General features: G+C 60.5%; 3 protein-coding genes across 3 annotated transcripts; all 3 read left to right on the plus strand.

Annotated features, from left to right (window-relative positions):
- Positions 1 to 1,877: 1,877 nt before the first annotated feature.
- Positions 1,878 to 2,873, plus strand: COCSUDRAFT_62779 (hypothetical protein; the record flags this gene model as incomplete). Its single annotated transcript, XM_005648760.1, has 3 exons — positions 1,878 to 1,925; positions 2,062 to 2,323; positions 2,827 to 2,873. The coding sequence occupies 3 exons, from the start codon at positions 1,878 to 1,880 to the stop codon at positions 2,871 to 2,873; spliced, it is 357 nt and encodes a 118-aa protein (XP_005648817.1).
- Positions 2,874 to 4,681: 1,808 nt separating this feature from the next.
- Positions 4,682 to 5,795, plus strand: COCSUDRAFT_62780 (hypothetical protein; the record flags this gene model as incomplete). The annotated part of the gene is made up of 2 exons (XM_005648761.1): positions 4,682 to 4,761; positions 5,333 to 5,795. The coding sequence occupies 2 exons, from the start codon at positions 4,682 to 4,684 to the stop codon at positions 5,793 to 5,795; spliced, it is 543 nt and encodes a 180-aa protein (XP_005648818.1).
- A 361-nt stretch (positions 5,796 to 6,156) lies between these two features.
- On the plus strand, positions 6,157 to 11,314 carry COCSUDRAFT_62781 (hypothetical protein; the record flags this gene model as incomplete). The annotated part of the gene is made up of 10 exons (XM_005648762.1): positions 6,157 to 6,387; positions 7,438 to 7,734; positions 7,997 to 8,122; positions 8,358 to 8,633; positions 8,917 to 9,006; positions 9,063 to 9,341; positions 9,478 to 9,735; positions 9,820 to 10,092; positions 10,504 to 10,765; positions 11,292 to 11,314. The coding sequence occupies 10 exons, from the start codon at positions 6,157 to 6,159 to the stop codon at positions 11,312 to 11,314; spliced, it is 2,115 nt and encodes a 704-aa protein (XP_005648819.1).
- Positions 11,315 to 11,554: the final 240 nt, after the last annotated feature.

Below are 11,554 nucleotides of genomic sequence, written 5' to 3' on the forward strand. Positions count from 1 at the left end.
CAACACAAGAATCGACACGAGCGGGTGTCATGGCAGAAGGCCAAATGAGAGCATGGTCATACAGATAGCCAAGTTAGAGCCGTGGCCGGCTGGGTACAGTGAATGGTGGATCGGAAGCGTCACGCTGGAAGCGGCACGGGATGCTGGGCACTCCAGTGGATGACTGGTTGCGCGCCCGGCAGCTCCTCCAGCGCGCAGAGGACCGCGCGGTGGCACCATCGCGCCGCAAACTGCTCCCTGGTGATCATCGGGTCGCGTCCGCGAAGCCAGTCGCTGAGCACACCTGCTGTCTGCCGGACGTTGACGGTCGCGAGCCGCCAATCGGCAAGCAGGGCCTTCTTGCAGGAAGACAGGATGCGAGCCGCAACCGCTCCGGGGGTGATCGCCGCCGCATCTGGCTGGTGGCGGCCGCGCTGATATGCTGCCCACAGCTGACAGATTGTAGCGAGCCGCAGGCGATCCCAGAGCTGCCTGAGCTGCCGCGGCGGTCCCCAGATCCTGGTGTCATCGGCGAGAAGAAGGTCGGCGCTGCGCGGTGGCGCGTCGTCTCCGGTCACCGCGGCCCATGTCGCTGCGAACCAGTCCCACACCCCGGCGGCGAGAGGGCAGATGATGAAGACATGGGTGAGTGTGGCCAGCTGACCTGCACAGCTCGGATGCGGGCAAACGTGACCGGCGGGATCGGCACGGTGGACGTGACGCGCGAAGCCGCCGACGAAGAGCTGGCCATGCAGCAGCCTCCACGCTGTCACGCGCTGCCGCCGGTCCAGATGGGAAGCGTGCACCACTTGCCACACATGAGCCCAAGGTGCTGATGGGTCTGCTGTGACAGCAGCAGCAGGATCAACAGTGACATCTGCTCCCTGTGGCACTGGTGAAGGGCCCGCTGGCGCGCCCGCAGGCCCGCCGCGGTCCCGCAGCGGAACCGGACGTGGTTGCGGCGCAGCCATCCAGATCGCCCAGGAGGAGGGATCAGGCTGCCCTCGAGGCCTCTTGCCTAAGACCTGCGACGCGGTACCAGCAGCTGCAGCCCTGGCCTCCCATCGCGCCTCGAGCGCCCGAAGGCCGCTGCGCTGATCATCTGTGGTATCAGCCCAGATGGCTGGTCGCATCGGGCCCGCCGGGCTGGCCTCCCCCTTGCTGATCCTGTGAAGCACCTGTCGCCGCGCGGTGGCCTCCCTCACCACAAACTCATGTGCCGGCCGCGTGCCGAGCCCCCAAGCCTGAGGGTCCTGTACCTGGGATCCCCAGAGGCCAAAGAAGTATAGTGTGGGCGGCGGTGGTGGCGGTGGCTCCGGCAGCTGCTGCTCCCACTCCAACTGCTCCCCTGGCTGCTGCTCCACCTGCAGGTGCTGCTCTGGGTGCAGCTGCTCCGCGTGCTTGCGCTGCTGACGTGTGCCGCTGCGTGGATGCCAGGGCCTGGTGATGTCCCAGTGCTGAACCAATGCAGGCTGCGCGGCCGGAGGAAGGAAGGCGTGCATGGCTGCAACGCCTCCGTCCACTGGCACAAGGGCTCCTGTGCTGCTTACTGTGTGGCTGAGAAGGTAGGTGCTACCTTCGGCTGTGCGAGACCAGACGCGGCGATCCGACGGGTCCGGAGATGCGCACCACATAGCGGCCGGTGGCTGCACCTGGATTAGCGCTCTCCAGGCTGCTGGCAAGGCAGCCAGAAGGATGGGCACGCGCTCTCGCACCATCCGAACCGGATGCTCCGGGCCGCGCACGACATCACGCAGGTGGCTGATCCTGACCAGGCCAAGCCTGGCCCAGTCCTCCCAGGCAAAGGGCTGCCTGACTGCATCCGTGAGCTGCCTGTTGAAGAACAGTGGCTCACCCATGACTGCGTCGTAGCCGATCGCTTCCGGCTTCCGCAGGTGATGGGGCCGCACCTTCTCATATTAGTCACCACCTCCGTGAACCGGCAGGTTCACTGGACATCTGGGCGCTAAGAGCCCCTTGGTTTGTATCAGGCACGGACGACCGCTTTGACTCCTGCACTTCCACCCCGGGGCAGCCCGGCTTGCCACCTTGTATGTTTTCCTTAGAGCCCTGGGGTCACAGATTGCCGCGACGGAGCTCCTTGCACCTTCACCATTTGCCAGCGCGGAATGGGGCCTCAAGCACGCGGTACCACCGGTCGAGGGACCCGCCGAGCTCAGCTCTGCACGGTCCCTGGGGTCACCCTCCACCCCCGGGACACTGGCCTCGCCCCCCAGTGTTGGTGGCCTCGCCCCCAACCATGGGCATCCCTCGGCCGGGCGGCTCAGTCGTGGGCCCCGCTACCAGTGGAGATCAAGACCGGAGCGTCGGAGCGCCGTCGCCAGTACGCAGAAGCCCATATCACCATGCCCAGGGCTCTCGGATGTCAATTCTTGTTGTTCCACCTTCGCATGCTTCACCTTGAGCCTCACCAGGCCTTTCCGATTGTTCCACCATAGTTTTCAGCCATTTTCTCGACCATGGCCGTTGCATCCTCGTCATCCGTGGCCCTTTGCCTTACGAAATTTTGGTTGCCTCCTCGGCAGTTGTCTCATGTGCACCACCTTGAGCGGGTGTCTAAGATTTTGAGCAATCATGCCTCCTGCCTATCCCCACCTGTGCAGTCGGTGGGTGTGCTGCTCTCGAGTTCTTATAGTGTCCTACCTTCATAGCCAGTCAGCCGGATCGGCGTGCTGATGCATCATTATGTTTCACAATTCCCGCAATGTGAGGCCTATATATTCCTTTCAGCAAGGAGTGACAAAAGGAACGAAACTTTGATGTTCTAGTGATCACACGTGAAGACACCATACACTCTTATTCACTCATGCCTTGTTTCCAATACAGGATTTCAGAGGGCGACCATCATCAACGACTCCAATCTTGCGCGATGAAAACCTTCTCCAAGCTGACACTGGAAGTGTGCAGACACAATCTTTGGTGTCAGCAGCGACAAGCCAAAGGGCAAATTGATGAGAGTGACCCTTTCTGGAATGTACACTTTGTGCATGAAAGAGCTCTTTGATGGTATTTGTGGCTTGGACATATAAGATAGCAGGAGTGAAATGGCTAGTGCTTATGTAAATATTCCCAAGGAGTCCTTGCATAGTCTTGGATGACAGAATGAATAAAGCAGCAAATTGTAAATTGATTTCGGTCGTGTAAGTTGTGCAATATTGTCATCAGCCAACCAATGGAATGATGATGTTTTGCCATCTTTATACATGCAAACCTACGAGCACATACATTGTGCAGGCTTCTGCTCTCATTAAGATGCTGTGACTTGGCCAACTTTCCTTTGTTTCTTTAACGGATGAACCCTCTTACAAGTTGTGTGCTAGTCGCACGCTTTCCAATACACATACATGCGTAAGGATATTTAGGAAACCTGTCTGAGTGGTGGTTCGCAAAGCACTCCCGCGGGAGGATAGTGCGATACCTAAGAGAAGCGCATGAAGGCAACCGCTGACAGGCAAGACCTAGCAATGAACATGTCCCAAGCACCAGGGGGTAATCTCATCCCACAAGGCGCACACCAGCCCGCCGGCACCGCAACACCCCTCGGGTGACGTTGGAGGACCCACGGGGTAAGCCTACAGCATTGCATCTGGAGGCAGGGGGCACAGCAAAGCAGGCAAGCAACAATTACAGGCAAGCAATCACGTGCACTGCTGGCAACCAAAGAACGGAAAAATCATGGAAGGCCAATCTGTACATGGAGGCGTGGCTGCCAGTCGATCAACTACCTTTCGCCCAGAAGTGATTACGTGTAGCTTGCCGCAAGCCGTGAACTTTTAAGTGTATTTGCAGAAATCCGTGAACACTAAACCTTCATGTAAGGGGCCAATACCCCGTCCGGAAGTCCGCGCCGTTGACATCTCCCAAGACAGCACAGCCATAGGGACGATTTCCGGCACGTTGCACGCTGTTGCCTTGGCTGCAGTATCATCAGCAACCATGGCATATGTGTGGGGGATAGTCCACGCTTCCTCTCGACGTCAGCCAACATTGGTTGCTGGGTGGCGTCCTGGTTGCTGATCTCCTCTCGGTGTGCCAGTCCACCCTGCCCCGTGGGGCCAGAAGCGAAGCAAAGTTGCAAATCTCTTGGAATGTTCTCCATCTTGGGTGCGTTGCCGGGCGGCAGGGCTGTTGACAGCGGCCTCTTAGTCCACGAGCTGCCTATCCGAGCCTGAAGAGCAAGCTGCCTGCGAGACTCGCTGCCTGCGAGACTGGCTGCGCCGCCCGTGAAGAGGCCTGCAGCTGACTCTCCGCTGAAGTGGGTCCCTATGGGCCACCCTGGTTTCGCCTTGCTGGGTGGCCCAGCACTACGATTGTCTGTAAGGTGCTGATCAGTGTTGATTGCCTCTCCGTACGACCCCTCCTCCCTGGCCAGGTAACGATACCAGAATTGCTCCACATAGAATTGTCACAAGATTCTTTCCTAAAGCGCAATGCCTTTCGCTGCTCCCAACCGGTGAGCATCCTGCCGTGCTTTTTTTTTTTTTTTTTTTTTAAAAGGGGAAGCCCCCGCTATTACACAGGTGCCAGTCGCACGCTTCCCAGCACGCATGCAATAGGATATTTGGGGAAACCTGTCAGAGTTGGGGCACGCAGAGCACTCCCGCAGGAGGATAATGCGATACTGAAGAGAAGCGCAAGCATGAAGGCATACCACAGAAAGGCAACAGAAAGGCTCCTAGCGATGGACATGTCCCAAGCACCAGAGGGTAACCTCATCCCCAGAGGCGCACTCCAGCCCGCCGGCAACGCAACACCGCTGAGGTGACGTTGGAGGACCCACGGGGCAAGCCTAGGGCTTGCAGCTGGAGGCAGGGGTCACAGCAAAGCAGGCAATCATCAATCACTGGCAGGCAATTATGGATGTGCGGGCAACCAGTGGTGGAACAGACATGAAAGGCGTGCTAGCAGAGTCTCCGCATTAGGTGTCCACGCCGATGTTGTGAGCTCTGCCTGACCATCGGGGTCCACATCTCGCAGTGCTGCCCGGCGCTGTGCCGCCATGACCCAGGAGCGCTGAAAGGCAATCTCCTTCATCTGCCTGCATCCGCACTGGCTGCCCCGCGTCTTGCCGTCTCCAAGCGGGTCCGCAATACGGCCGTTGGTATCCAGAAGGGCCGGTCGTCCAGAAGGTGAAGAGGCAGTCTCCAGGCTGCAGGGCCATAATGTGTGCTGGCTGGTGAGGTGGGACAGAGGCAACTTTTTTTCAAAAGGATGAATCTCGCTTACGCACGCATGCTGGTCGCACGCTTCCAGGACACATGCATAAGGATAGCTAGGATAGCAATTTCCATGTGTCCTGTGCGCGCCCCTCCCTGCTGACTCTTGCTCACAGCGGCTTACTTGCGACATGGGCCGCGGTGACCGGAGACGACGCGCCACCGCGCAGCGCCGACCTTCTTCTCGCCGATGACACCAGGATCTGGGGACCGCCGCGGCAGCTCAGGCAGCTCTGGGATCGCCTGCGGCTCGCTACAATCTGTCAGCTGTGGGCAGCATATCAGCGCGGCCGCCACCAGCCAGATGCGGCGGCGATCACCCCCGGAGCGGTTGCGGCTCGCATCCTGTCTTCCTGCAAGAAGGCCCTGCTTGCCGATTGGCGGCTCGCGACCGTCAACGTCCGGCAGACAGCAGGTGTGCTCAGCGACTGGCTTCGCGGACGCGACCCGATGATCACCAGGGAGCAGTTTGCGGCGCGATGGTGCCACCGCGCGGTCCTCTGCGCGCTGGAGGAGCTGCCGGGCGCGCAACCAGTCATCCACTGGAGTGCCCAGCATCCCGTGCCGCTTCCAGCGTGACGCTTCCGATCCACCATTCACTGTACCCAGCCGGCCACGGCTCTAACTTGGCTATCTGTATGACCATGCTCTCATTTGGCCTTCTGCCATGACACCCGCTCGTGTCGATTCTTGTGTTGAACTCACACCCTCTCTTAGGGGGGCCTTTGCGATAGGTGCTCTGGGCACATGGGCGCTAAGAGCCTTCGTCATACCATAGTCAGGCACGGATGACTAACCTTTCACCAGTCCCGATCCCACCCCGGCAAAGCCCGGCCTGTCGTTCCTTGTCTGAGACCCCTTTTGCCTTAGAGCCCTGGGACCACAGATTGCCTACCAGAAGCTTTGCGCCTCTCCTACCTCTAACCTTTGCCAGCGCGGAATGGGGCTCCGAGTCACGTGCTTCCACTGGTCGAGGGACCTGTCGAGCTCGGCCCAACACGGCCCCGGGGGTGCCTCCTTCACCCCTGGGGCACTGGCCTCGCCACCCAGTGCCGGTGGCCTCGCCCACCACCGGACGTGTTTGCGCGGCTCACCCCTTGGGTATCCCTCGGCCAGACGGATCCATCGTGCGCCCCGCTACCTGTGGAGTACCGTGCCGGAGAGCCAGAGCGTTGGCGCAAGCTTACAGAAGACCACCCTGCCCAGGGCTTTAGGCTATCAATAGTTTTCCAGTGATCCTCCGATGTTTCTGTCTCACCAGCAGCCCCAACAATCCCCTTGGCCTGTCATCCGTGGCCTTCTGCCTTAGTGTCTGTCCTCCTCACCATTCACAGTAGTTCATTGAAGGCTATCTGAAGGGTTTAGGGTTTCCAACCCCAGTATCCACCCTTGAACCTGAGCGGGTGTCTAGGACCTTGGACATGATGCCTCCTGCCTATCCCCGCCTCCAATGTGGTGGGTGTGTGTATCTGGTCGAGTTCTCACCAGCCTACCTGTTTTTCGCCTCATTTGCGGCTTCATATCTCCCATATGCCACCGTTTGCTTGTGCCCCACCTTGCTGGCAGATTGAGGCATAGTTTAGGGTCACATTGCCAGCCCCGAGCGGCACCTAGTGGTAATGGGTCCGAACGCGATCCTGTTCCATCCCTGTCGGCCAACCGTATAAACGTGCCTTTCATGTCTGTTCCACCACTGGTTGCCCGCACATCCATAATTGCCTGCCAGTGATTGATGATTGCCTGCTTTGCTGTGACCCCTGCCTCCAGCTGCAAGCCCTAGGCTTGCCCCGTGGGTCCTCCAACGTCACCTCAGCGGTGTTGCGTTGCCGGCGGGCTGGAGTGCGCCTCTGGGGATGAGGTTACCCTCTGGTGCTTGGGACATGTCCATCGCTAGGAGCCTTTCTGTTGCCTTTCTGTGGTATGCCTTCATGCTTGCGCTTCTCTTCAGTATCGCATTATCCTCCTGCGGGAGTGCTCTGCGTGCCCCAACTCTGACAGGTTTCCCCAAATATCCTATTGCATGCGTGCTGGGAAGCGTGCGACTGGCACCTGTGTAATAGCGGGGGCTTCCCCTTTTAAAAAAAAAAAAAAAAAAAAAAACTTGTGAGCCAGCGGATAAACCGAAGTGCTGACTGGCATTCAGTGGCAATGTGAGTAAAAGCACGCCCGCTCAAATTTGAAGGTCATCTCAGACGTAGTGTAGCTGGTGATCTGCCTCGAGGCCGGTCTCGTATCCCAACGTCCGCTGGCCAGGCTGGCCGGCCTGATCAAGCTTGGCATGATCAAGCTTGTAGCCCTCCTGGCCATAAATGCAGTTGAAGCCTCCAGCCACTGTTTTAGGCCAAGGCAGGCCACCTGGGTGAGGCCAAGGCAAGCCACCTATGTTAGGCCAAGGCAGGCCGGGTACGATGTGTGGTGGAGGAGAGCATCAAGCGGGCAGCGGCACTGGGTGCTGTGCGCTCCAGCGGATGACTGGCTGTGCGTCCGGCAGGGCGTCCACTGTGCAGAGGACTCCGCGGTGGCACCAGCGCGCTGTGAATTCCTCCCGGCTGAGTGTGGGGTCTTTTTTTTTTTTAAAAGGGGAAGCCCCCGCTATTACACAGGTGCCAGTCCGGGGTCGCGTCCCCGGAGCCAGTCGCTGAGCACGCCTGCTGACATCCGGATGTTGGCGGTGGCAAGTCGCCAGTCGGCCAGGAGAGCCTTCCTGCAGGAAGACAAGATGCGGGCTGCGAGTTGCCTGCTCTCAGTAGTCAGCGCACTCTGTGTGGTGTGGTGCGCAGACTACTGAGAGCAGGCAAGTGCAGGAGTGTGGGCGTCCGGCTGATGACGGCCGCTGTGTGCCGGGCAGCCCTACGGGGTTGGCGCCCGGCATATGTACCGGTTTGAAGTGGGTCATCAAGGCTCTGGTGATCTGCGGTTCCGAATCCAAGCGCTGCTGGCTGCCGTAATACACCTCTACCGTGAGCTCAAAGTGGCCCAGGTCGTTTACCAGCAGTGGCTCACTGTCGTTCCAGCTGCGCGGGCGCGGCCGGAGGGACCTCTGCCGAGATGTGTGCGGCAACGGCTGCGTCGTAAAAGCATCTTGTGGCGCCTGGCTGCTGGAGAGTCACCCCCTGGTGCCTGGGACATGTTCACTGCTAGGTCTTGCCTTCACGGCAAGCTCTTCGCCGGCGCCTTCTCACAGCATATCCGCCGCGCGGATCCAGCAGGAATGTGGGACTGGCATGCAGCGACATGGGCAGCCGTCACAGGGAGGCCGCGCCGCCTTGCAGCACAGACCTGCTGCTGGCAGATGACACCAGGGTGTGGGAGCCGCCGCGGCAACTCAGGCCTCTCTGGCAGCGCCTCCGCTTAGCTACCATCTGCCAGTTCTGGTCCGCCTACCACCGACAGCCGCTGGAGCTCTGTTTCGACATGGTCTCGGCGGCAGCTGCGGCATTGCGGCTTTTCTCGCCGCTCTGCCAGCGTCATGGAGACAGCTCATCCAGTCCCAGTCAGCAGCGGCCCTGTGGTTGGCGTGTCCTGATCCGGTAGAGCGCCGGGTCTGGTCGCGCACAGCTGCAGGGCACAACCAGCTCAGCCAGACAGTCAGCAGCACAGGCGCCCTCGTGCCAGTAGACGACAGAGCACAGGCTGGTCAGCACTCGTAGCCCCCTAGGACCGCGCAGCCGGCGTTGGTGCAGCACTGGGACATCGATAGGCCCTGGCACCCGCGCACCGGGGGGACGCTCTGGTGCCCGCGCCCGCAGCACCCACGCTGTCCCTCTTCGGCCTCTGGGGCAGCCAAGTCGTGGCTCCCCAAGCGTAGGGACTCGGCCTGCGGCCGGCACATGAATTCATGGTCAGGGAGGCGGCGCGAGGCCACCACGCGCCGTTAGGTCCTCCACAGGATCAGCAAGGGAGAGGCCCGCCCCTCGATCCGCTGCGGCCATCTGGGCCGACACCACGGACGATCAGCGCAGCGGCCTGAGAGCACTTGAGGCGCGCTGGCAGTCCAGAGCAGGGGCAGCGGGCACAGGGACTGGGGTTCTGGGAAAGCGCCCCCGGGGGGAGCCCGACCCCTCCACCTACGCAGCATGGATGCGCCCGTCGCGGCAGCGGCTTGTTCCGTTGCGGGATCGCCAGGTTCTTGAGCCTGCCGTCGAGCCAGCACAGTCCCAGGGTCCACTTTCAGACACGGTCGACGCCGCCGCGCCCGCAGGCCGTACCTTAAGCGCATGTGTGGAGGGCCATTCACTTTTCCCATCTCGACCGGCGTCAGCGCATCACGGCCTGGCGGCTGGGTCGCGGCAAGCTTTTCGTCGGCGCCTGCTCACAACACATCCGCCGCGCAGATCCAGCAGGACACAGCTGCCCGCATAGCGGCTGCGAGAGTCAGCCCGCCACACTCACCCACGTCTTCATCACTTGCCCCTTGGCAGCAGGGGTGTGGGACTGGCATGCAGCGACATGGGCAGCCGTCACAGGGGAGACCGCGCCGCCTCGCAGCACTGACCTGCTGCTGGCAGATGACACCAGGGTGTGGTAGCCGCCGCGGCAACTCAGGCCTCTCTGCAAGCGCCTCCGCTTAGCTCCCCTCTGCCAGCTCTGGGCTGCCTACCAGCGCGGCCGTCATCAGCCGGACGCCCACACATCGCCCGGGCAGTTTGCAGCCCGTATCTTGTCTTCCTGCCGAAAGGCTCTCCTGGCCGACTGGCGACTTGCCACCGCCAACATCCGGCTGTCAGCGGGCGTGCTCAGCGACTGGCTCCAGGGACGCGACCCCACACTCAGCCGGGAAGAGTTCACAGCGCGCTGGTGCCACCGCGGAGTCCTCTGCACAGTGGATGCCCTACCGGACGCACAGCCAGTCATCCGCTGGAGCGCACAGCATCCAGTGCCGCTGCCCGCTTGATGCTCTCCTCCACCACACATCGTACCCGGCCTGCCTTGGCCTTAAACAGGTGACCTGCCTTGGCCTTACCCAGGTGGCCTGCCTTGGCCTAAACCAGGTGGCCTGCTTTGGCCTAAATAGGTGGCCTGCCTCGGCCTTAACCAGGTGGCCTGCCTTGGCCTCAAACAGGCACTCTGTGTGACCATGCTCTCCTGGCATTTTGCCATGACACCCGCTCGTGTCTTCTCATATTAGTCACCACCTCCGTGAACCGGCAGGTTCACTGGACATCTGGGCGCTAAGAGCCCCTTGGTTTGTATCAGGCACGGACGACCGCTTTGACTCCTGCACTTCCACCCCGGGGCAGCCCGGCTTGCCACCTTGTATGTTTTCCTTAGAGCCCTGGGGTCACAGATTGCCGCGACGGAGCTCCTTGCACCTTCACCATTTGCCAGCGCGGAATGGGGCCTCAAGCACGCGGTACCACCGGTCAAGGGACCCGCCGAGCTCAGCTCTGCACGGTCCCTGGGGTCACCCTCCACCCCCGGGACACTGGCCTCGCCCCCCAGTGTTGGTGGCCTCGCCCCCAACCATGGGCATCCCTCGGCCGGGCGGCTCAGTCGTGGGCCCCGCTACCAGTGGAGATCAAGACCGGAGCGTCGGAGCGCCGTCGCCAGTACGCAGAAGCCCATATCACCATGCCCAGGGCTCTCGGATGTCAATTCTTGTTGTTCCACCTTCGCATGCTTCACCTTGAGCCTCACCAGGCCTTTCCGATTGTTCCACCATAGTTTTCAGCCATTTTCTCGACCATAACCGTTGCATCCTCGTCATCCGTGGCCCTTTGCCTTACGAATTTTGGTTGCCTCCTCGGCAGTTGTCTCATGTGCACCACCTTGAGCGGGTGTCTAAGATTTTGAGCAATCATGCCTCCTGCCTATCCCCACCTGTGCAGTCGGTGGGTGTGCTGCTCTCGAGTTCTTATAGTGTCCTACCTTCATAGCCAGTCAGCCGGATCGGCGTGCTGATGCATCATTATGTTTCACAATTCCAGCAATGTGAGGCCTAGCTTTGATACTGCGGCTTCCCTTCCCGCCCCTTTTTAATGGTGTCGGGTCCGAACGTGATCCTTGTCGATTGGCAGCCAAGCCTCCATGTACAGCTTTGCCTTCCAAGATTGTTCCGTTATTGGTTGCCTGCAGTGCACGTGATTGCTTGCCTGTGATTGTTGCTTGCCTGCTTTGCTGTGCCCCCTGCCTCCAGTTGCAATGCCGTAGGCTTGCCCCGTGGGTCCTACAACGTCACCGAGGGTTGTTGCGTTGCCGGCGGGCTGGAGTGTGTTTTGGGGGATGAGGTCACCACCTGGTGCTTGGGACATGTTCATTGCTTGGTCTTGCCTGTCAGCGGTTTGCCTTCATGATTGCGCTTCTCTTCAGGTATCGCACTATCCTCCTGCGGGAGTGCT

This window comes from Coccomyxa subellipsoidea, assembly GCF_000258705.1.
Source record: "Coccomyxa subellipsoidea C-169, whole genome shotgun sequence".
Lineage (NCBI taxonomy): Eukaryota > Viridiplantae > Chlorophyta > Trebouxiophyceae > Coccomyxaceae > Coccomyxa > Coccomyxa subellipsoidea.